This window comes from Misgurnus anguillicaudatus, chromosome 21, assembly GCF_027580225.2.
Source record: "Misgurnus anguillicaudatus chromosome 21, ASM2758022v2, whole genome shotgun sequence".
Taxonomy (NCBI): Eukaryota; Metazoa; Chordata; class Actinopteri; order Cypriniformes; family Cobitidae; genus Misgurnus; species Misgurnus anguillicaudatus.
Window position 1 is genome coordinate 30,058,023 of NC_073357.2, and position 26,455 is coordinate 30,084,477.

A 26,455-nucleotide genomic window follows, 5' to 3' on the forward strand; every position below is an offset into this window, starting at 1 on the left:
GAGGAATGGTGATGGTGTAGTGTTATAACTTAATTACCTACCTGAGCGTGTTCTTTGCATCTCATTGGCTGTAGGGTGATGGACCTCGCCCACCTCCGCACTGGCCACACCTTTCGGCATATGTCGCCCGCAACTAATAAAAGCAAACCCGGGAAATCAATTTTCACAGCCTAATTGGAATTAGAATAAAAACAATTGGGTTGCAGAAGTTGCAATACCTGGTGCACAAGGGGGTCGTGACGGGGCCACGATACTGCGGCTGGAAATCAGGTGAGCTAAGTGCGTAACCCAGCGGTTTGTGCAGGCTGACGCTGGGCTTGGTGAGGAAATCGGCTGTGTCGGGGAACTCCACCGGTAAGCGTGTGAAAAGAGATGAGCCGGGAACGGCTGGGGGACTGTGAGTCGGGGAGCTGACAGGACTCAGACTGGGAGAGGCACCTATAGAAACAGAGAAAACGGTCGCATGCGACAAAGCCACTGTCACAATGATGTCACCCACATGCTTATGATATGCAAATGAATGAAACTTTCGGACTAGTCTGACATTCATGAGCTAAATTAAAGGACAAGTTTGGTATTTTGCACTTAAAGCCCTGTTTTCAGATTGTTTATGATGAAATAGAACGGTTTTGACTGAAATTTGGACATATGATGCTGGCCCGAGAAGTTTCAGGTGTTTGTTGTATCACCTCTCACCTCTACAATGGGTGTATAGGTGCACTGGAACAATCCTTCCTAAAATGCATTAAACTTCGTTTACAAAGACGTGAAACTCACCGAGTGGTCAGGGGTGTTCACTGATATGCTCACACAAAAATCGCTTTCCAACAGGTGTTTTAGCATTCGTTGTTAACTTGTGGTCCTATTTTTCCCAAACGCCTCACACCAGTACATTCTTCCGTTGAGAGCTTGAATAATAGACACTCCACCCCAGTTGGTGGCGATAATCCGCCTTTGCCAATTGCAAGAATACAAACAACGTTCCCGGCGCGGAGTAATACCGTACCTCACAGCACATCTAATACAAGTTAATGAAGTTGGCAAAAACTACGATAAAACCTGTTGGAAAGCATCTTTTGCAGCGATTTTTGTGTGACACCCCTGACCACTCGGTGAGTTTCACGTCTTTGTAAAAGAAAGTTTAATGCATTTTAGGAAGGATTGTTCCAGTGCACCTATGCAACCATTGTAGAGGTGGGGGCTGATACAACAAACAACCGAAAATTCATGGGCCAACATCATATGTCCAAATTTCAGTCAAAACCGTTCTATTTTATCATAAACAATCTGAAAACATTGCTTTAAGTGTAAAATACCAAACTTGTCCTTTAAGCTAAAAAAATAAATAGTCTACTCTTGATGGTGCTGACCTGGTCTTCTGGGGACAGTGTGGCCATAGGATAAGGTAACAGAGGAGGATCTTTGTTTAGGGATAGTCAGCATGTTGCTATTCGGCCCATTAGACAGATAGTTCTGGCTGTAAAGTAAAAACGTACAAAAGTTATATATAAAATAGCCTGTATGTATTATAGTTTAGTATAACCTCCTAAGACCCGAGCTTTGGTTTGGCTTGCATTTTAGATTTCCTCCAACTATTTGGGGTTAGGAAGAACCAATAAATATAATAACTAAATATTTTTCTTTGAACATGAAGCAGTGAAATTGTCAACAACAAAAAATGTGCTGTCCACGTATGTGGACACACCAGGTCTTAGGAGGATACTTAAGCGAACATGCTGATTTTAGAAGTAAGTCTGTAGAATGAATTTAAATGTGAAAAATGAGTTACATGGTGCAATTAAATTAATAACAATTAAATAATTAAACATTTAACAAATAAATACAAAAAAAGAAATGTATAAAGTTTATATATATATATATAAACATACATGCATAGACATACACACATATATATAAAAATAAATAAAGGTAGAATTTTAATTCTGCGGAAATCTGCTCTGCAGGTTCTGTTGGCAACGATTCCAAACTTGGCCTACTTAAAAATCAAGTTTACATTAGATTAACTTTCCCTTGAGAGATTTGTTTTCCCAAACAGATGCTAATAGATCTCGTTTTAACACTGCCACCATGAGGACAAACAGTACAATTACACAAAGCACAAGCTCGTGAAAAGTATGATCAAGCACTGTCTGTGAAATCCAAATCGACGTCTCAAAATCTAAGAGATTACCAAATAAATCATTCATTTTACTATGATTTTAATCTTTGACATGTCTTACACAGTCTATATTAAAGATATCAAGGTTATTTTTCACAGCCTTTTCTCTGTTTATTCTACATCTCTGCGCATGTAGAATGATTTTATGTAAGAAAAATATTGTTATATAATATATATGCGTTTTTAAAAATTATATCAGTTTGGTTTTCACATGCAGGGTCACAAATGACTTTCAAAGTAAGTCATCTAAAATAAATATGGCTTATAAAATACATAAAGTCATATAAAGATTCGATCAATATACAGACATAAGCGTGTCTCTGTCCTCTGCTATAAAGTCAGATATTTAATGTGTTTTGAGTTTGTCACAGCACAGAAAATGTGATATTAACTACCCAATTTGAATGATGAAAAAAATGCCAAGTAAATAAGATAAGTTATCAAAATCTTTCTTTGCTCTCAAGCAGTGAAGGCGTTTCCGCTGTCGACGCATTCGCTGTAGAGGCTGAAACCACACCCACTCGTGGGCGAGCCGCCATCTCTTTCAACTTTCATATACTGCTTCAACCTGAATGGATGCTTGCGATTGATTTTTGGGGTGGGGATCAAGTGCATCATCGAACCACCGCTTTAGGCCCGCCAAAAACATCCCGAACTCAGTAATGGTGAAAACCGTTTAACGATCTAACTCTGAACTACATAAATACACAGACCTTGTGGCGTGTTTCAGCGATGCATTTCTTACATTTATAATGTGTTTATTTTCAAAATTGACTTTACAGAGACTTTAACCATGATGTATGGCCCCAGAGGAGCAAAGAGAGTGCACTAACGTCTATAAGTGTATGAGATGAGATGGTCTGACCTGCTGAGCTCAGAGTGAGATCTCTTCCCATTGGTGCGTTCCCAGCGCAAGGGGGAAGACTCCAGCAGAGGCAGAGTGGATGAGGTTGAACTGCGCCTCGGCTGTGGGGTAGGTAGACTGTTCCGGCTACTCAGCACCTAGAAGTACGTAGTCATTCGGAAAGCGGTCAATTAGCAGCCTTAACCGTAACAAGTACAACGTGCAACAGACACAGTCCCTCTAGCAACCCGAGGATAGGAGCTTAAGTCACATGACTTGATCCTTATGGGAATCAAGCCAGCAACCTTATGGTTACCAACCCTACATTTAAACCCTAAACCAACTCTTTAAAAAAAAAAAGAGGGAAAAAATTATCAACAACCCTACTGAAAAATCCAGCTAAGACCAGCATGAGATTTTAAAGGGGACAAGACTTTTTTTAAGTATATATGTGAAGTTTTAGCTCAAAATACAATATAGATAATTTATTATAGCATGTTAAAATTGCCACTCTGTAGGTGTGAGCAAAAATGGGCCATTATGGGTGTGTCCTTTAAAATGCAAATGAGCTGATATCTGCACTAAATGGCAGTGCCATGCTTAGATAGTGCAGATTAAGGGGCGGTATTATCCCCTTCTGACATCACAGGGGGAGCCAAATTTCAATGAGCTATTTTTTCACATGCTTGCAGAGAATGATTTACCAAACTAAGTTACTGGGTTGTTCTTTTTCACATTTACCAGATTGATACAAGCACTGGGACCCAATTATAGCACTTAAACATGAAAAAAGTCAGATTTTCATGATATGTGCCCTTTTATTAAGCTGTCTTTTGTGTACTGGACCAGTGCCTATATTTTGTTAATCAACTGATACTGAAACTGATGTTCATTGTTAGCGACATTTCAATTTCCTCTGTGAACCTGCTCACCTACCTTCATTGGCTTTCTTTCTCCTCTCTCTGAGGGATCATCTACTTCAGCGCAGGGGTAGAAGCCAGGAAAGGGGGTAAAGGGGTTGACCCGTGGCCTGCAGGACCCAGAGAAAGCTCCCATGAGACTGTTGACGCTGCGCAGTGAAGAGAGGACGTGAGGCGGGAGAGAGGGGTCCATCTGCAGGTCTGACACCAGGTTCCTTGCCTCATTTATTACGGACAGATCCACACCATTTCCACTCACCGCACCCTGATACATACACATAGTACATGCTATCTATACAATGCACTAGTTAAAAAAAGACAATGCTTTATTTCATACAATCTATATATGGGACTCAGACTGCCTCCTTGTGGTCATTAAGAAATATAGCAGGATGTTAAACATGATCCACTGCTCCAGACTTGCGCAAGTAGTATACTAACTATATCAAAGAATGACTCATTCTCGCAGCCATCCATTTGATACGTCAAGCCAAGTGCAAGAGACATCTTTTGATGATATCCACTCAACGAAAAGTGAGCGTTCTTAATGATATTACGGGAAGAAGTCTGGGTTTCTATAAACTCAGCTCGTTTTAATCCATCTTCGGTCTTGTGCGTGCATGCTGAAGTCATTTTATTGATCATATTTAATTCAGACCTGCATCATTTCTTTTTTGGTTAGGGCTGATGAAATTAAAAAAAGTAGAGTGGCGGCACTGCTTCGACCTGCATGTGTGTGCGCTCACACGTGTGTGTGTGTGTGTCTGTGTGTGTGATAAAAGTGCACAGTGAGCACTTCCTCTAGGCTTTGACGTCATTTGGCAAGCTTTGTGAAAGCCAGAATGAGGGTTATCCACTCACAGGCCTGCCGCAGTAATGAACGGCGGGCAGATGGAGGGGCCTACAGGCCTCAGCATGCTAAAGACAGACAATACGAGCCTCTTTCGGACACAAAGAGAAGATGCTGGTCTGTATGAGAACAGTATGTACGTAAAAAAAAATGCCACATACCAAAGAGCCATTGTAATACTCTGCACATGTTTTGTTTTCTTATATTTATTTATTTATTTATTTATTTATTTACAATAATGCCTAAAGTTTGTAAAACCTACTTGAATTATATTAAAAATATATTTCAAAATTGAAAATTATTTCATTTACAGTTCAGTACAGTTCTGTCCAGGAAAAAGCAGTGCTAAGGCATTATATAAACAAAACGTTCGCACATATAATGCAATTTCAATTATGACGAAAATATTACATTGGATTTTTTTATTTAAAATGTTAGATTACATCGAGGTATCAAAATGTGAATTAGCAATCAAAACAAATGGGATATTAGCTGATTTTGCCAGGGTGACATGGTTTACCCATGTATATAAGTAGTATAACTGGGATAAATAAATAAATGAGCAATATGAAATAAGGAGGAGCCCCACTGACCTGATACTGCGGCTTGTACCATTGTTTCAGATCCCAGTCCCACAGGATCATCTAAAAGAACACAAAACAAAGCACAAATCATTTACAACTTTCCAAGGGGTACACTGACAGTAAAGACAAAGGCTATAGGGGTTATTTTATTGCTGCTGAAGTGACTGTAAGCATGTTTAAAATAAAAACGTTTCTAGGTATTGCAGTGTTAAACGGTCGGTTTGATGTGGGACTGAATTCTCGGTCTATACCTGAACAACTCGTGCGCTGCTGTGAGTTGCAAAACGAAAACATTTTTTGTCTCTTGCAGAAAGAAAAACCACTCTCTAACCACAATGAGACGTCAACAATGGTGCTAGCAGATCTTATCTAGCCAAACTACGTCATTTGACTGCATTTCCACGTTATCTGTCTCTGAGGCTCAGAGAGAAGTCACCCAACAGATGCCAAGTCCCACAACACTATCATCGTAGATAGGTCACAGATAGGCTGGCTGTGTCTGTTTTCTGGTTTCGTAGAACAGCAAAAAAAATTCAGTTAGATAACACAGTTGTCCGAATAACAGTGTGCTTGAGCAGTCCGCACCCTGAGACTTCTTTTAAATTAATTTGGTGACTCAAGGCACTTCAGTTTTTAGAAAAAAAAACATTGACAATAACAAATTGCACACTCATAAAATGTTTCACTGACCACCATGGCATTTGTAAAATACCACATCAAATTTAAATAGTTTACACCTTTTTAAAAAATATAAACTTTAACAAAGACTTGAGAATTTTTTTAAACATTCAAGGGGAAAGTGTAGATTTGGGTGCTGCAACTATTTAATTTTAGCTTTATTGCAATTCGCTTAATCCGTCCAGTGGTCAAATGACAAATCAATTTACAAGTGTATTAATATTTCACATCAGTATTCAAGACAATAGGTCATATTAAGATTTAATATTTTTATTTGTCTCACACACACACACACACACACACACACACACACACACACACACACACACAAATGCATGTTCATGCAAAGTGAAATAAACTATAAAACTTGAATCTAAAATATTATCAAAATATAAGGAGTGTCAGGAAAGACACAATAAACAGACAATATAATAATTTCAAAGTAAGGCTGCAAAATATCAAAATATTGCAAATGTGCATTTAGCCATGGTTTGCAATACTAAACAATTTTAATACTTCAAAAAGTTGTGTAGTCAACGTTTTAGATCAATGCAGATAGCAATGAGACTGGCCAGACAGAGAGAGTAATGCTTTCTTTTCTAGAAAAAAAGTGAACCATTTATGTTGGTTACATAAGTTTATACATACAGTACTGTGCAAAAGTCTTAGGCCACCATGCCAGAATTAGATTTGTTGTTTTTGCAATGTTATAGTGATCATATATAATTGTTTCTCAGTCTCTTTAATAAAATACATTCAGAAAATACAGGAAATGTGTATATAGTATTAAAATCTGTATAAAAATGTAAACTGATGTCAAGTTTTTAGGGTAAACTCCCCTTCCACTTGAGCAATAGCAGGAAACTGCAGGATCTCTTAAACCTAAATAAAATTAAATCCTAATTTCTAATTTTAATGAAATTAATCTTTTTATTTCATTCTGTTCAAAAACGCTCAAGATGTGTTTAGTGCCAAGAGAGGTCACGCTAAACATAGACGATGCCTAAAGTAGACATTTAGTCCTGAAAATTACATTTTTTTTTGTACATATCTCCTGTATTTGGATATAAATATGGATGGACATTAAATATGGATGGACATTAAAACTTCTAAAACAACAAGTCTGGTGGTGGTGGCCTAAGACTTTTGCACAGTACTGTATACATTAACACACACACACACACGCACGCACGCACGCACATGCACACACAAACACAAACACACACACACATTTTGATATTTAAATTAATTTATTAAGCATTATCATATTGTATCACACATTATATCTAGGCACGTGCCCGTATGAGATTTTGGAGGTATGATAACCTTAAGCAAAAATACCACGGTTTCACAGTATTGCGGTTTTGGCATTGCAACACTTAAATGTGTTATTTTCAGACGTATACAAACAACAAAATTTTAATTGGACACAATACATTTTATTTTTAAGCAACATACATGTATACTGGGTGCAAATAAAGCCTTTAAATTATTATTTAATATATATATATTTAATTATAATTTAATATTTTTGTAATATATATTAAATGTAAATTACATGACTTAATGCTTTAAATAATTTTGTGTAAACCCAGCTCATACCTTGCAAACGGTATTACAGAAAATATTAGTGGTTTTAAAACCTTGACTCTTTAAAACCTCGGTATACCTTGAAACCGGCCCATGCCTAATTATATCCTACATTTTTGTCAAGTTCTCCAAATTCACAATTTTTTATAAATATCGTGCAGCCCTATTACACATCTACAAATTTTCCAGATAAACTATATGTAACAAGTCACATTGTAAGACACCGCATAACATTTAATGTCAACAATTCATTGTTTTTGCATTTTTGGGCCAAAGAGTAAAATTCTGACCTCTGCTTACAACAATCCAGATACAAATTTCGTTTAGAAACAAAACTTAGTCTGTATCAGTGATATCAAGACACCAAAGAACAAATCAACAATACTCAAGTTGGTGTTATTAGTCAAATGATGTGTTAATAATAAGACAGCCGGAGCTCAACACAGATCTCGGCCCACAGCAGTAAACGTGCGAGCTGTCGCCATGTTAAACGCAGAGAGCCATCTGGATCTGAGCGGCAGCACAAAGTCAGACCACATGAGGGAGTACTGGTGATATCCGAGAGAAAATCCAAGCATGGCTCAGCATGGCACAAAGCAGAAGTCCCCTGCACCTGTGTTCCCTGTGTCACTTCCAGCAGCTCTGATCTTCACAACCAGAAGCACTCTCAGATGCTCAGAGCTGTCCAGACTGAATGCTCACTGACCTGACACATGCAACGTTCACCGGGCAACAGATGGATTCGATTGAAACGCACTCACCTGTGAAAGTGCAAAGTTTTAGCATCTCGTTGCTTGCTTAAAAGAGGGCAAAATAAATGAGCATCATCAAGGCACTTCCGAGATGCTGATGAAAGACAGATGTGAGTTTTGGTTTATCGGTCGAGTTTGGACTGGGATGTGATACAGACACAGAGTGAGTGGTCTCTCTTTCACCACAGATCAGATGTTTTAGATCAGACAGAGATGATCCCTGTTAGTCATCAGCATCTGTATAACGCCACCAGACGTTTAGTACGGCAAATAAGCACTGCCATGGCAACCTGACAGAGGCCAGCAAACAATGGTGTGAACGTCATGGCAACCAGGATGGCGGGAGATAGATGAAGAAGAGATGTGTCAAAAAAGACATCTGATAGTGTGTACATTTCCTCTCTCTCTTCCTCACACACAAATACGCCCGCATGCACATGCACACAAAGAAAGCCTTTAGTGGGTGAAAAATGCACACTTCACAACATTGGATTTGGGAGGATTGAATAAATGTCTAGATAAGTTTTTATTATCAGCACTATGGCATACAGCTGGTTATCTAGCCGAAGGCTGACTCCACCCCGCCGAATGCCAAATGAGGTCACACAAATCTTACAATAAATTGCTTTGTTTTAGTTCTTTATGGTCTATTAAACTAGTAACGTTTATAGACGCAACAGAGATTAAAAGAAAATAAAGGCGTGGTGGACGTCTTAAAACAATATTGGCTTCCTTGGAAGTGTGGTACGTTTTAAGGGACATGTGGGTTATTGACACAAGAAGGTGGATGATGAAGTACTGTACTTTCAATTTCACTTCAAAGTACTGACAAATTAAATCTTTGCATTTGTGATGGTTTCATGCTTTTCTCTTACAAGTAAAAAAATATTTTCTTATGCCCAATTTAATTTTATATAAAAAAATATTTTCCTGTATATTTAAAAAAAAATAGATTTTACCTTTTTTTATTTCAGCCTTTAAATGAGAATTTTAAGCAGAAGCATATCAAAATGAAATTTTAATTCACAACTTAAAAACAAGCTTTACATAGAAGGGGTGAATTCAAATCACTTGCACCGAAAGTCCTGAAGCATAGAGAAGCCTGCAAGCATAGCGTGGGAAATAATGTGTTATTAAACAGTGTTTGCATTAAACCAAATACTTACGAATCAGATGCTAGTTTTTTAAGCACTAGTCTACATTTGGGGAAAATGTATTGCATCACATGGTAGGTTATCTGCAAGCTTTCATAATTATTTATGGACATAAATATGCTCATTCATGCAAGTGTGTAAGTACTACACTGTAAAAAGTTCAATTAAATCAACTTAAAAAAATTACTTTAATTGGTAATAAACTTTAAAGTCGCCATAAAAATAAAATGAAAAACTGTCATTTGTTTTGTAATACTTTGTTCTTTTACAAATTACTTATTTATGAGCTTCATTATAAAAAAAATAATAATCATCTTTAATCAATAACACAAATCTCCTTCCCTTCTCAAAACGATCTCTCTTTACTTCCGATTAGGGATGCACAACGATCAATCGCGACCAATCTATAGCAGAATAAAAGCTTTTGTTTGCAAAATAATTATGTATAATTATGTTTATATTAATATGCACACATGCATGTATAATTTTAAGAAAAATATACATTTATATATTAAGTATTATATTTATATATAATATAAATTATTCATAAATATAAAAATGTATATACACATGTAATTGTCTTTAAATATATACATGAATGTTTGTGCATTTATTTATACAAAGTTATTATACACAGTACACACACATATATGATGTAAACAAAAACTTTTATTTTGCTATAGATTAATCGCGATTAATCGTTATGCATCCCTACTTCCGATCATATGGTATGGCAGGTGGGAGAAAAGACTGCATCGATTTAGCAATTAGCAACACGACCCAACTTCAAACGATCCAATCAGATCTTAAAATGGACAAATTTAAATCCAGCCCTGCCTTATTTCATTTCAGAAGACGTCACCACGGGGAAAATAAAGCAATCGTCACTTCCAGTGAAACATTTAACATTATAAAAAACCCTTACATTTTTTAGGTGTTACCATTGAATTTTTTTTTTCCAACTTTCACTTTTTACAGTGTATATTGTTTAAGTGATATATAGGTGCGTCAATAATTCATTCTTTGCTAAAGCCAAGTAGACATAAGGAGTACATATTAGAAAACAATAAAAAAAGTCTGATTATAATAATATTATGAGAGCGTCTGTAGAAGTGTAAGACGGTGCGTGTACAAGAGTGTCTGAGTCTCAGCCGAGTGGCTAAATAACTTCACACCTTCCAAAACCACGAGGAAAAGCAGAGTTGGCCAAACAACAACAGCCCCATAAAACCTACAGCTGTACACAGAGCCTGTCAAGAGCTTCATCATCACACAACAGACCTGCCAGTGAACCAGAACAAGCAACCAAGCACCGATGAGAGCTAAACCGTATCACCTTACATGCTATTCACAAACCAAACACACTCTTCTAAAGGGGGAGAGAGAGATGACAAGCAACATAAAGCTATACTTTAGGTTATGATTTGGTTTCTATTTAATCTATATTTAATCTACATAATATCAATAAAGATTTTTATATGCATTAAAAACATCCTGTATGATCTGGGAAATGATCTGAAATCAAGGTACTGAAAGTACCCTGATATGAAAATGACAAATGATACCCGTAATAGCCATTTCAATTCCTCATCTTTGTAAGTTTTGTTCATGATCTCTTTTTGTTTTACATTTTTTGTAAATGTTAAAAGAATGCAGGGGGTTGGTAAGACTGCGATGCAAAATTGTTAGAGTTAATTTTGTAAAAAGTGGAAGTTTTATCATATCAACATTTTGAAATGTAGTGCAATCAAGATATTCAGATAAAAATTCATCATTTATTGAAAGGTTAAAAATAATTATTAAATAACTAAAGTAATTTAATAAATTACTAAATAATTTTGAACCTACACTTATGCTCTAATAATGTTGCATTTTGTTACATTAAGTTTGATATGGCAGTGTTACTTGCATTGTAACTCAATCATTGTATTGTTCCTGTTCAAATTATTATTATGTTATTTACACTAGATAAAATGTTTACTAAATAAAAAATGTAAACATTTAAAATAATTTCATTTATAATGTAGATGAGCTTTATAAAAAAAAAATGCTAAAATATAAAAATAAAAGAACAAACAAAACAGTCTGTACAAAACGTGTGGACTTTGGATAGCCCTGTCATGGCTGGTAGCAAAAGTGTGTGTGTGTGTGTGTGTGTGTGTGTTTGTTTGTAGTCTGTGTTCCTGTGGGTGTCAGGGAGCTGACGTCAGCGCTGGCTAACGCCCCTTAACTGAGCTCGTCTGCAGCAGATGTAAGTGTGGGAAAGTCCTGGCTGCTCTGCAGTCAATTCCAGCCAGTCTTACAAAAGACCAGGTCGACAGCCCTTCCTCGAGTCTCAGCTGACCCCACGAGACGATCACATTTCACATTAAACATTAGCATTTTTCGTCCGCATCGATCTGGATTGCACATGTTCTCCAGACGTACTGTGTAATGTTTCCGCACCGAATCAAAAAGATAACACGTTGAATCCAAAAACTTGAATCTTATCAGTCAAATCATTTTAATTATCACCTATAACTGGCATTTACCTAGTAAAGTATTTCCAAATCTGTCATTGATCCTTGAACATCTTCTGGAAAGCAGGTTGAGTATGTCTGTCTGGCTCTCAGTCACTCAGCTGGTGTCAGAGCTCTGATAGACAGGACAGAAACTGGACAAGAGGGTTGTGTGTTGTCAAGAGCTGGCAGGCCTACCCAACATTCCCTTGGTGGCGGGGAAATAAACAGTGCTGTGCTATTATCTGCTTTTCACATGGAAGCTTTATTTCTCTCTGAACTGCTGAGGGTAGTTGCGGACCAAATCAGTAATAACCTTGCGATGTTCCACTTGGCCGAACAGATATGATAGTGACTGTGTGATTACCGTATTCCAGGAAATGATGCAAGTCATTATAAGGCTCTCTGAAACAAAGATGCTGCAAATGGACTGATGCATCTGTTGCAGTTTTATAAATTATTAAAACTGGCTATTGGGGGCGGTAATGGAGTGGCGCTCCAAAGGGAGGGTCTGAAAGCATTTCCCCACAATGTCGTCATGATATAATACAGAAGATGGCTTTTCTTACCACTGTAAAGAAAATGTCTCTTTTTGGAAAACATAACAAAAAGAGAAACAAAGTAATTCTTGGTTTTGCAAGCTTGATATCTGTGTGTCACATTCTAAAGCTGCATGCACACTGCCAATGACAAGCAACTGCAGAACGGGGCGAACTCATTCATTTCAATGAAGGCTTGGCGACTACTTCAGGCAACAGGAAGTGGGCGTAACCAGCTACGCAACAAAGTTGAGAAAAGTTAACTTTATGCGGATGATGAGTGATTTTGGGAGTGACTACCAATGGGAGTGAAGCAGTGGAGTTCACATCATTCATCTGAGAGGACAGTTACTCGTTTTTTTTATAACTGTTAGTGGGACAAACAGAATTGACCCTTCGCTAAGCCACACCCGAAAAACCGCCACAGGCCAATTGTGGTTTAGGGACCGTAACTAGGCGCAGGGGGTCTGAGAAGCTTTTGAGCGAGGGAAACATGCCAAAGCATTGTGAATATGGATTGTGTAAATCTGTTACCATAGTTTGGATGGGTGGTGGTTATTTTTTTCTTTCCCGAGTGTGGAATTCACAACTAAATATCGACAGGATTAACAAAAACACATACGTTTGCTCCAATGTAAGAGCATGCTAATGTTAGCTGGCTATCTAACTCAGTACATCATTGCTTGCAAATAATGACGGTTCATAATGCATATATTTAAACGTAAAATAAGATTAAAAGGCAAGACGGAGGCTGAGAGACATGCTTGAAAAAATTAGCATTTTGTTAATAGATGGCCTACCCTTGAGTACCCCAATCCGATCCCGGCTCTCCCGGGGTTAGTTCTATTAGCGGAAGAATGTAATCATTGCAAAGTGGTCAGGCTGATGTCTTGTGTTTATTCCACTGTTTGATTTATAATCATTAAATTTTTTTTACAAATTTCACTGTGCATGAACAAAGCTGTTCCTCAATTTGTGTGCTATCTGACTAAGCTCGCGCTATTTAATGTGCACTTCCGGTTCACGATACCTCAGAGTTGTCCTAGACATGACTCGACGAGGCGCTGCGCGTCCCGTGTGCGACCCCCTTATGACTAAGAGGAGGGAATATAGCCGGGTGATTCTCGCGAAATTAGACTTATGAGGTGTCATGAAACATTTTGATAAAAAAAGTAAATGCAAAGTAAGAGTATCAAAATAACAAGCAGCTACAAACATCTCTTCATGGACTATTTTGCACATGATTTCAAATGACATCATACAAAATTTTCATTACCGCAATGTGTCCATGACTGGACTTGGGAGTTGACATGGAAATATTTATAATTAAAAAATAATCTTCAGTGCATGTTATACTATAAACATTTACAGTAAAGAAACATGTGATATTTGGTGATCATTGGTAAATGTAGAGACAATAATAAGGAATATAAATATTTCGGAGGATGAGAAAATTGTTCTTGGACACAATTTTCAATCATTGTTTAAGCCCTCAATGAACTAACATTTTCAAAAAAAAAAAAAAAAAAAAAAACTGTTGGAAGGGACATAATTGACTGTGACACTGAAGATGGCTACCAGGTAAGCAGCAGTTCTTACTTTTTCTCTCCAGATAAAAGTTATAATTAATTTTGTTTGTCATAGTACCTAGACAACTTTTTAGTTCTCATTACCGAAACATGAGTTTGTAAATGCATACATTTAATGTAATATCATGCTGCGGTAATGATAATTTTTTAAAATGATAATCTAAAAAATGTAAATAATTCTAAAGGAAATATTTTTTTAAATCCTCTAAAAATAATGCTTATAGTAAGTTCAGACCTTAATCTTATATGTGCAAAAAAAATTCTGATGCTGGACACCTTCTAAGTCCCGTTTGTGGATTTTGTGTTTTGATATGACTGCAGCAGTGCAGGGGATCCTCCACAAGCGGGACTTAACCCAATCCTTCAGACTCTCTAACCTGCTGAGAGCTGTGGGTTAAGGTCACATGAGCAGGGCTCCTGAAATGAAAAGGTGGTGTGGCAGCCAAAAGCTAAACGCAGGCCATTCGCTGCAGAAGTTGCTGTAGTATCACACGACAAGCAACTCCTGGACACCAGAGCGGGTGCTGTAAACAGGTGGGGAGGCATTGTGAGGTCATCGGGACAGCCCTACAGCTTGGCTGCCCTCTCTTTCGCCCTGCCTCTGCATGCAGCTGGCTAGCTGTGCTGCCCCACGCTACCCTTCTGCTTTCTTGGCACAGCTAAAAGCAAAAAGCTCTAGAGTGACTGCTCGTTTTTTTATAGCCGAAACGAAAATCCTGCTGTTTGCACTGTGACTAGGAGAGCGGGGAAAATAGCATCTGTGTGCACGATGGATCTGTGACACTGTAAAAACAAACATTTTGGCACTTGAGGGAAAGACGCAGTTTATAGCTGTTGGTGTGTGTTTTTGTGGGACAATGTAAATTAATGTGTATTACTAAAGTGCACAGTGCCATGTGGAAGGCCAGCCATGGGATGTAAGCTATCGTGCCGCTTATTTACAGCTCAATTCTCAAGGATCACCTGCCTACAAACCAAACAAATGCTGCTGACGCAGGTCTGCAAAGCCCCAGTCTATCCAATCCCACTGTTACTCCTCAGCAAATAACCATAATCACCCCTGAACCCCCTACCACCCCACCAAGCCTTTTCCAGAGGTTAGCCCTAACTCAACAAGCTCATGTCTGTGGCACCTTGAGATTGAAACCCGAGCCGGTCAGGCAGTAAATATTTGACTTAGGTTTTGTGCAAGACCTGGCTCTAAACCATCTGGCATTGGGACTTCACCAACACTTCCAACATCAAATCCTGCTCCTGTATTGAATTTTTAAGGACTGCTACAAAGTCCGGCACACTTAATCTCAGGTGTCTTTAGTAAAAGGACTACAACTGATCTAATGTGACAATTTGATCTAAGCCAACAGATTAAAAAGAAACAATAAAATAAGCATGCTTTTTTGCGGACCATCATGTAGACACGCTGTCAGAATTTTAGCTCCAGACATTTTGGACGTTTCAGGTTTGGCTCGGTTTTCCAGCTGAACAAATAAAAACTTTCTACACTTGCAGAACATCCAAAACGCAATCGCATCAATTTGATGTATGATGTGCCGAGGAAAATTAACATCATCACATACAACAAGGGCGTAACGCAGCAGTGTTCCCGACTTTTCTCCTTGCGTGCCATTGGAGTGTGCACATTCTAGGAAAGCGGACATTGCAATGCAGGCCATGAAGATTACAAATACAAGACACTCGTAAGTCTGAAAACATGGCAGCAAACACGTCGAGAGCTGTATAGCTTTGAGCATGCAAGGCTAATCTGTACTAAAGTGTTTGTCTCTTCATTCATTCTTCAGGTTTCGGCTTTTGGGCGCATGCCAGACCGAGAGGAGCTTGCATAATAACAAACACATTTTTGCAGGAACAACAAAAATGCCACAAGCTAAGGAAGGTCAACAATATTACGTCAATGATGAACTTTTTCCCACAATGGTATGTCTCAGGGCTAAATGGCCCAAAGCTATTTGGCTTTGTTCAACAGTTCACTTCAAGGAGGAGTCAAACTGCCACCTTGACGTGGTTAGAAAATGTTTATAAAAAACAAAGACATACAATTTTTTTTAATGATCTATACAAACAATTATCGGTTTAAAAACAATCTGTGCTAAGACAATACATTTGATTTGTACATTCAGCAAACCCCTGTAGAGCTCAGGGATAAAGCATTGTGCTAGCAGCACAAAAGGTCATGGGTTCAAACCCAGGGAACACGCATACTAATAAAAATGTATACCTTGTAATGCACTGTAAGTCACTTTGGATAAAAGCATCTGACAAAAGCATTAAACATTTTTTAAATTTGAATTGTAAGCAAATGCATTTATACAAAGTGCTTTACGGTGCATTACAATGAAATTTGTGTTCCCTGGGGATCGCACCCCAACCTATAGGCTGATATGCTACCCCGTTAATAATAATAATAACCAAATTACTGAAGAATATTGTTTGTTTATACAATTCTGTTCTAAAAAAGGGGGATGTGTCTTAGTCAACTTTCAAAAGTTTATCCAAACTAGTCTTGCTCCAGAGAGCACATAAAGTTCTAGCATGAAAGTGTCACATACTGACTGACTCTCTCAAACTCCATCTGATAGGACAGTGTGAAAACCCCACAGCATGGAAAGCATTTAAACTCCTCCTCTGCTTTTCGGTTTGCTTTCTTTTATAGTACTTTTTCTCAGAAATCGACTGAAATATAACCTGCACAATATCAAGTTACCAAGCTTCACTGCAACAATCAAAATAATAGAAAATGAAAGCATTTGGGTTTATTAAAAGATCTGTAATTTACAGCCAAAACACGGTCCCAAGGAAATTAATACGGACAATTCTTATTTTTTAAATGTAATTTTTAAAAATGTAATATTGCAGTGTTTATTAGAAACAATGCTCTCTTAAAGATGCTGGGTTATTTTCAACAGGGAAGAAATTAAGCTTAAAAATATTTATATTATATGAAACAACCCGGCATTTTGGATTAAATTTCAATGTCCCTTTTTAAGCCCAATGCTGGGTTGAAAAGAACCCAGTAGGGCTGCATAACGATTAATCTTTTGCAGAATAAAAGTTTTTGTTTACATCATATATGTTTGTGTACTGTGTATAATAATTATGTATATATAAATACATACACACACACACACACACACACACACACACACACACACACACACACACACACACACACACACACACACACACACACGTATATACTTAAGAAATGTTTACATGTGCATATACATTTGTACATTTATATTATATATAAATACTTAATATATAAAAATATATTTTTTTCTTAAAGTTATAAATGCATGTGTGTGTGTGTGTGTGTTTTTATATATACATAATTATTATACACAGTACACAAACATATATGATGTAAACAAAAACTTTTATTCTGCAATCGATTAATTGTGATTAATTGTTATGCATCCCTAGAACTGGTGATGGGGATGAGACCGCCTATGCAGAGTCCGAGTCAAGGCCGAGTCTTTGAAGGGTCGAGACAGAGTCTGTTGGTTTTCAAATATAGTAAAGTCCGAGTCAAGAACTTTGACATGTCAGTTTTCATATTCATGATTTAATATCACCACAGTTAATAATCAACAGTTAGGCGTACAGACTAAGCTAGATTGGGAATTGTTTAGAGGAGCAGTCTTAACGTCTTAATATGGACTATGCTTATACTATCATTAAAAAAATCCCTACAACATGCATCATCTGCTCCCTATTTTTCTAGAGATAAATAAACGGCTCGTATCTTTGCATATGGCAGTATCTTTGCATTGCACCATGGGATGTCATTTTCAAATAATGCCGTCAACATTGCATTTTATTATTATTGTTATGTGTTTTTTAATATGAACATAAAAAAATGCGTTGGTCTTGAGGACTCGGTCTGAAATTACGAGTCCTTCTCCTCCCACTGTGATCCGAGACACAGTCAAGACAAAGTCTTTGAAGGAACCAGTCCAAGAAGAGTCAGAGAAAGCAGAAACCGGACTCGAGGACTACATCATACCTAGAGAGATGCAGTTGATAGTCATTCGTAGCGCCCAATAAACGGCATAGAGAACCAATCACAGAACGGGGAGGGGGCAGCAAAACGATGACGACGTCTATGTGACACACCAATTGACTATGAGCTACGTATAGACGCATTTGATAGACATTCGTTGCACCCAATAAACGGCATAGGGAACCAATCCCAGAACGGAGAGGGGGCAGCAAAACGATGACGACGTCTATGTGATACACCAATTGACTATGAGCTACGTACAGACGCATTTGATAGACATTCGTAGCGCCCAATAAACGGCTCTGGGCATTCATAAACCACGCCTCAAATACGAGAAAATTAACTAGTGGTTCCCAGACCACGTCTCATTCTCTATGAGACTGGTCTGGTGTTAGCCAGGCTAGCGCCCTCATAAACTTTAATAAAAACCTGAAATTGTAATTTCCCATTGTGTCGATCATTCTCTGATGGCGTCAGCTAGACGGCTTGTGCGGGAGCATCTGTTAACTCCACCCCCTCAAACTGTTAGTCTGTTTCGAGTTCCATTTCTAAATTAAATGCCTAATTTTCTATTTCCAATAACAGCACAATGAAAAACAAAAGCCACGACAATATGATATTTGCCACGTGTGCTTTTTTGTTTCACTTGAAAATACTTTACAACATGTGAGTAAAGTAGATCGCGACTTCCGGTTCACAGGGACTTTAAGGACGCCCATATTCATGTATAAGGTTATCCGTAGCCTGTGCGTAGGTCTGTGTAGCCTGATGTGCACATTGGCAAAATTTTAACATGTGATTGGTCGATTAGAACCCCTCCCATCAGGTAAAAAAAAACCTGCGTCATAGGTATTTCCTTTTGCGATGGTATGAACAAAGATGGGCCAAGTTGAGGAGAGATTTAAATAAACGGCAACAGAAGTCATCACAGCTGGTTTTCTAAAATCATACACAACAAGCTGCTGCTTCATCTTCGTTTCTGGTTTTCTGGCCAAGCTGCTTCTTCTTTGGTGGTTGAGCTGCTACTGTGTTTACACACATGTATACTGCATACCAGCGGTCTGCATGTGTGTATATGAAAACCGACGCGTCTAGGCCAAGCCGTAGGACATACGCACAACTATAATGAACCCTTTATCATGGCAAGCATATTGTTTCCTGATGGTGACATTAACAAAAGCGCACAGGGTACAGAGCGGAGATAGCAGATTCATCCAAAGTTAAAGTACGGCACTCAATACATCACCCCCCCCCCCATTAATAGTTTCAGGCAGGTGGCATAACATATAGGTTTAACTTTATCTGCTCCCAGTATCCTCTATTGATCTGGACCTCAGCTGTTCAACCCAGCACAAATAGGTCTAAATGAAGTGTGTAGTACATTGGCTGTGTGCCCTACTGTCATGAATACCCTGAACAGTCCCTTCTGAATGATAAGCCTCTGTTGCTCAGCCTTCATTTGTCACTGCGTCATTTTCAAGTTTATCTACTTTTAGCACACGGTATCATAAAACAAACTGTTATGAAAGTACTGTAGTATTCATGCACTACCCTGATAAAATTTGTTAGTCTTAATACTTTCAATAACATTGTAATATTGTCATGCACTACCTTTGTAATGCTGAAGGGTGAAAGTGCACGTTTTAAAAAAAGTTTATTTGGGATCTGCACAAACTTACATTAATGGTTGAGTCAATGTTGCTATATCAGGCCACTTAAACAAACAGAGCAATGTTTTCATAGGACAAGGTATTTACACTGAGAAAACAAACCTAAAAATTGCTTATTTAAGTATATGCGTATTAAAAGGGATCTTAGATGACGAAGGGATTGGAGGAAGCGTGTTTTTATCTGTAAAAAATGAAAAGTTGGTTCAAATGGTAACACCTAATTTAGTTCACCCCTAAAGTGAAACTAAAGTGAAATTTTAAGTTGATCCAGCTTTTTACTTTTTACAGTGTGGGATAAGAGGAAGTGTAGTAATAACATTCCTCGCTTCAGCCGAACAACTATACAGACATGACAATCAAGTTTTCTTTGAAACTGACTGTTGTCCTGCTCATTGCGTGCAATACTGAGAACAATAAAGCTCTGTGCAGAAATGTTACGTGGCACGTTTAACTCGAAAACTGAACTCTAAAGTAGCTTCTGACTTCCCTGTTGTCACAATCAAAGTGTCATATATTTTGCAAACACGACTTTAAAAGGAGGCAATAAATAGCCTTTGCCAACAGATAGACGTTTATGCAGTAATTGCCTTGTAAAAGAATGCTGAACGAATACAGGCCGCTGTTCCTCACAGCCGACGTAACAGAGGACACGTACACACAAATAAAGTATCTACCGCAGCCGCATCTCATAATAGATCCCTCAGAGTTTCTCCAGAACTCCAGTGTTAACATTACACCCCATAACCTCCCGACAACATCAACATAATAGATTGAACACACAAGGCCCTGGAATTTTTCGCTCTGAGGACCATGACACATGCCAGACTGATTTGTGTCGAGTAAGGCCAAACACACAAACAACGCTGGCACAGAATGGTCCTCCTCTCGTGTAGAGGAAAGAGAACGTCTCAACACAACAGGAAGAATATACCTGATATGGCCATGGCTGCCAGACAGGCCCAGGCTGGAGGCCTTGTAAGGGATCATCTGGCTTTATCGTGGAATCAGACCTTTCACGTAAACACTGGAGCGCCGCAGACCTCCAGTCACTAACAAGCCTGTGAACGGCGCCGAGCTGCCATCTATTAGAGAAGCCAGAGACAAGTGCATCATTTACAAACAAGTGGATTGCTCGAGGTCACAGGCGCACCCACTTCTTAACAGTTTATCAAAGTGATTGTACCATCAAGTCCTTCATACATATCTAAAGTGCAGACAAACACTGTCTTGGTCTAAATGCCATTAACAATACAAGTTATGCACTATTGACGACATCTGTGACATGCTGTCCACTGCCATAGAAAATCAATGATTCATCCCTCAGTTTGAAAAAACAAACGGAAACCTGTTTAGAGAAATGAAAGTCTATAGAGTAGAGTAATACATTCAACGTCTGTTATTAAACTTTAATAATAAACTGTCCTTTTTAGTGGTGGAGTATCTGTTCAAACATCATCATGTGTTATCTTACAGATTTTTTCTGGTGTCTTTGTATCTAATTTTGTGCCAAAGTTATGCTCAAGTTACTTGAGCAGACTAATGCTACGTACACACCAAACGTGGGGGATTGCCTTACTCGCTTTAGATTACTCGCAGGATTTAACTTCGTGTCATGCGAATTTTTTGCTCGAGTTCAAGATTTCGCCCATATCGCGTCATTCGCAACCCCACGCGAGGACGCGTCTGATCGCATCTTTGCTAGGGTTGGCACGGTTCACAAAAGCCTCGGTTCGGTTTGTATCACGGTTTTATGGTCACGGTTCTTGGTTCAGTACGGTTCTTGTTGTTATTTTTTCTTTTAATTTTATCACTCCAGAAATGTATTATCTTATTAATGTATTAATTATCCATAATTTAGGATACAGTATTAAAAAGTTATATCATGTAATAATGCACAAACTGAATTTGACTTTAAGCACATTATTGGGATCCTCTCTGAGGAAAGCCAGGTGAGATTTTGATACAGCAAGAGGGAAGACATTGATGATTTCAACATGCTTTTCGTTTATTTGGCAAAAAAGAGAATGTGTATTGCCATCTACATGAACTTTATGTGCATTTTTAGCACACAAAGATAACTTGCATTTATCAAAATGCCAACTTCAGTGTAGCTCTTAGATTTATCACTGAGAGGCTGCTTAAATACTGCAGAGAGTATATGTGAATGAGAGAGAAACATAACGTTTACACCTGTAATATTTAAACCCGTCTCTTTTGTCCACTTTTGACTACTTCTGTCCTGATTACTTTGAGGGGAAATTTATGAAATAAGATCGCGCAACTTTCAGACTTCCTAGCAAAATGAAACTACGCGGAAATCAGTGAAAGGATAAAAATAGCGCTGAATACGAAAAGACGTAAAATGTGTTCAGTACCTCAGATTAGGTAAATGGACATAGAGACGGCGGTCTCCTGTGGCTGTTCGAACACATTCAACCTGTAGACTGCAGTTCTATCTATTGTTTTATTTCCGCTGTCATTATAGGTAACATGAAATAAAAAATGTTTCCACACACCAAACTTATACGACGCTGGCGCATCCTCCAACTCCGGGCAGACTTCCTTTTCTCTCCCACTTGCTATTTCTACACGTAACATAACCTGCAGTACTACACTCCGAACCAGTCACCTCTTCTTTCGGACGAAAGGGAAACATGCTATCTGAGGTCACATACAGGGCATGAGGCTTGATTGCGCATGCCATGAACCGTTGAACCGTGCGACGCACACGCGCTCCGAACCGAGACAAGCGAACCGAACGGTTCAGATTTTTTTCATGAACCGTGCCACCCCTAATCTTTGCATTGACTTTGTATGTAATCTACTAGCACAAATCGTTGAACTCGCATCTGGTGTGTGCCCGCAGTTAAACCTCATTCACACAGACCTCTGGTCCCAGAAAATACCCGTAAAATTGCCAGACAAGCGTCTGTGTGAACAAAAACTCGTTCCGTTAATCTTCTGGGATCATTGCCGGAAAGAGGACCTAGTAAGATACGCGGGTAACCCTCTGTGTGAACAAAAAGCCGCAAGAACGCCGTAATGGGCGTGTCGAAGTGAGGACGCGCGCGTCATCATCACAACACAAGTTATGGTTCAGCTCCTTACAACGAGATAACATGCATATAAACATTCATCACGAGAAATGTTGCAACCTAGATTGACGCAGTAATCAGGAAATGATAAATGAGACGCATAAACAATGACGCACGTGCCGTAGTTAGGACGCGCGTGTCATGGCAACAAGAAGTTGGTTCAACTCTTTAAAATGAGGGATTAACAACATTCACAACGAGAAATGTCAGCAAACTGGACTAAAGCAGATATCAGGTAAGTTAGCTCATTACTTACTGGGTTGAAACGGAGATCATTCAGCAGCATAAAAGAATATCGCGTCACATGCTCATTTGAGCTATAATAAACGAAAATACCCACGCGTCATCCCAACAAGTCGTTCAGCTCCTCAAAATGCGGGTTTAAAATGCATATAAACAATCACGATGAGAAATGTCTGAAAACTGTATAAAAGCAGAGCTCAGGGAGCTCGTCAAATATCCACTCTGAAGCTAAGATCATTCACCAGCATTAGAACGGTGCGTCACGCGCTCCTTAATAATCTTATCATAAACAAAAGTGCACGCGAGTGGTTCTTGGAGGGAGAAATAATATATAATATGCAAACTTCAGACGCTGCGTAGAAGAGAGGGCGGGACTTTCAATAGGTCACGTGTCTTTCCGGGACCGTCACATGCCGGATAAACTTGGCAGTGTGAATAAAAAAAAATCTAACTATTCCGAAAAAATCCAGGATTCATATGCCGTGTATTTTACGGAATTTGTGTGTGAAAAGGGCTTTAGATACAAACATTTTCACACCTAAGAAACCATAGCTACTGCACATTCATACATGAAACAGTGAACCAGAGGTCATACAAGAATACAAACTGCACACCTACAATATTACTACAGTATCAATAATTCATAATTGCATGAAAAGCTTTCTGATGAGCACTGAACCCAAAGGGGACTTGTTAGAAAGATAGTAAAGAGGAGCTCTGAGAGAGGATCAGGTCAGGCATTTAGTGTCTGATGATGCCCACCCTGGATTCACTGAGGGATAGCACATGTGCAAACAGGACATCATCCTTACATGTTTTGTATTACACAGAGCAGAACAGCAGTGTTATCAATCACTGCATAATTTCAACCTAAAAACCTGTCTACTGTTAAAATAACAAAAAGAGAAGGTTTCTGTCCTTTTGATTGTTTTAAAATAAAATGCCAAAAAAATACTTTTCCAAAGCATTAAATATGCCCTCTTGTCATAAAAAGCAAGTAAGTGTAAGGATGTGTTTAGTGAGAATCATAAAGTGGTCCCTTATTGGCCAGAAAATAATTCTCAGAATTAGCAGAAAAAGTTCTTAGCTAAGAGTTTCCTCCTAAAACTTATTCAGCTGAAAGCAACTTTTACTAAGGAATTGGTAGAAAAGGGGTCATATTATGAGATTTTTTAAAGATGAAAAATAAGTCTTTGGTGTCCCCAGAGTGCATATGTGAAGTTTTAGTTCAAAATACTCTACAGATAATTTATTATAGCATGTTTAAATTGCCACTTTGTAGGCCTGAGCAAAGGCGTGCTGTTCGTGGGTGTTTCCTTTAAAATGCAAATGAGCTGATAAAATGCAAACACTGATCGCAATGTTGGTGGTTTGTTGTAATTGAAACTCAATTATGCTGTCAATTTTCTCTCTCTCTCTCTCTCTCTCTCTCTCTGCACTAAATGGCAGTGTCATGGTTGGATAGTGCAGGTTAAGGGGTGGTATTATTGTAGCTCTCCTTGCTACCTACCTTACAAAACAGGCAGAATCTGAACGACCTAATTTTTCACATGATTTTGCAGAGAATGGTTTACCCAAACAAAGTTACTGAGTTGATATTTTAGTTTTCTAGGTTGATAGAAGCACTGGGGACCCAATAATAGCACTTAAACATGGAAAAAGTCAGATTTTCACACTATGACCCCTTTAAGCTAAGAGAAAGGCCAGGGTTGACCTTGTTGCTATGGATGATGTCATCAAGTTTACTATGGCCACAGTGATTGACTGATGGAGGATGAGTCTCTGTATGCAATTTAATCATAGATTTCACTTTTTCATGCCATTCCAGCATCTATGGCTATTCATTGCGAGTACCAAGTAATCCATACACAAGTTGATCTACATTATTAGGGATGCTCCGATCAGGATTTTTGCAGACCGATTCCGATCACTGATTTGTTGTCTTCGTGATCGGCCGATACCAATGCCGATACCGATTTTTCAAGCTGATATGCAAGCTCTTTGATGACTGTAACTGTTAAAATTTTTCTCTTGATAAAGTAATACCACAGATGTTGCCTTTGTTATATTACTTGAAGTAATTAGGTATATTATTGTTTTAATAATAGATTTGTTTATGTCTCTTAAAAGTAATAAAAAAAAAACACTTCACAGTCTTCACTGTATGAATTAAACATACACGCATTCGTATGAAGTATAACAGTTATTTAGTGAAGAGCAGAGAGTGATTTTATTGAGAGATGAATTAGGTTACTGTAGCTTTAAGACTTGACAGAGATCGCTCTGTTCACGTGCACTGATGACAGGCTGCTGTGTGTCCGCGCGCCGGATGTACGCGGACGATAGCAGCTGTGAGGAAAATGAAAGTTTAAAGGCTCAAAACTTTAAAACAAATGCAAATAATAAACGTTCGGCATGAGGATGCAATTGTCCGCGATATATATATGTGTTGTATACGCTGTTTGATGGGAATGTGAAGACGCGTCGCGCTGTTAGGAACGGAGCGCGTCCTCATAGAAAATACTCATCTCTCTGTAAAGGCAAAGAGAGAAATCCAAATCTGCACGTTGCACATGAGCAACGGGTTTTTAAAATGCTAGCACTGCGTAAAAATGGTCTCTAACTGCAGCCACATTCAGGAGCCTTATGATGACAAAAGTAAACAGAAAGATCGGTTCATGCGATCGGCAAATTTACAGAGGACCGATCGAGTCATTTAATGCCGTTATCGGCCGATACCGATCTGCGGCCGATCGATCGGAGCATCCCTATTATTTAATCCATACACAGGTTAGAGGAGGGGCAATTTGGTATCTCCAACTTACCTAACTTGTATGTTTTTGGCCTGTGAGAGGAAACCTGGGGACCCAGAGTAAACACACACTGACACAGGGAGAACATGCAAACTCCACACAGAAAGGCCACCTGACCTGGGGCTCGAACCGGGGACCTTTTTGCTGTATGGCAACAGTGCTACCCATTGAGCCAATGTGCCGCCCCAAATAAATATTTTAAAATAAAAACAGTACCATATTCAAATAAATAAAAAATAAATATTTTTCAGGAAAATCCATTTGAGCAATAAAACACTTTGTGAAATACTTAAGTCCTAAAATTAGGACTGACACTGAGCCTTACGATGTGTTATGAATGCGGGCACAGGCGAGTAAGGAGTGTTGTTCTCTAGCAAGTTTGTCCAAACCATGACAAGTGTGAAAGGGAGAACTTGTAGATGTTTGAACCCTGAAC

At 38.5% G+C, this 26,455-nt stretch overlaps 1 protein-coding gene across 1 annotated transcript in view; it reads right to left on the bottom strand.

The window, feature by feature from the left end:
- pde3b (phosphodiesterase 3B) overlaps window positions 1–26,455 on the bottom strand; it is a 59,221-nt gene that overhangs the window by 11,627 nt on the left and 21,139 nt on the right. The window contains exons 2-7 of the mRNA XM_073858847.1: window positions 5,387–5,437; window positions 3,960–4,208; window positions 3,045–3,181; window positions 1,371–1,477; window positions 219–438; window positions 42–133 (exon numbers count right to left, since the gene is read on the bottom strand). Coding sequence (XP_073714948.1) covers window positions 42–133; window positions 219–438; window positions 1,371–1,477; window positions 3,045–3,181; window positions 3,960–4,208; window positions 5,387–5,437 — 856 coding nt within the window. The remainder of the gene's footprint in view (window positions 1–41; window positions 134–218; window positions 439–1,370; window positions 1,478–3,044; window positions 3,182–3,959; window positions 4,209–5,386; window positions 5,438–26,455) is intronic.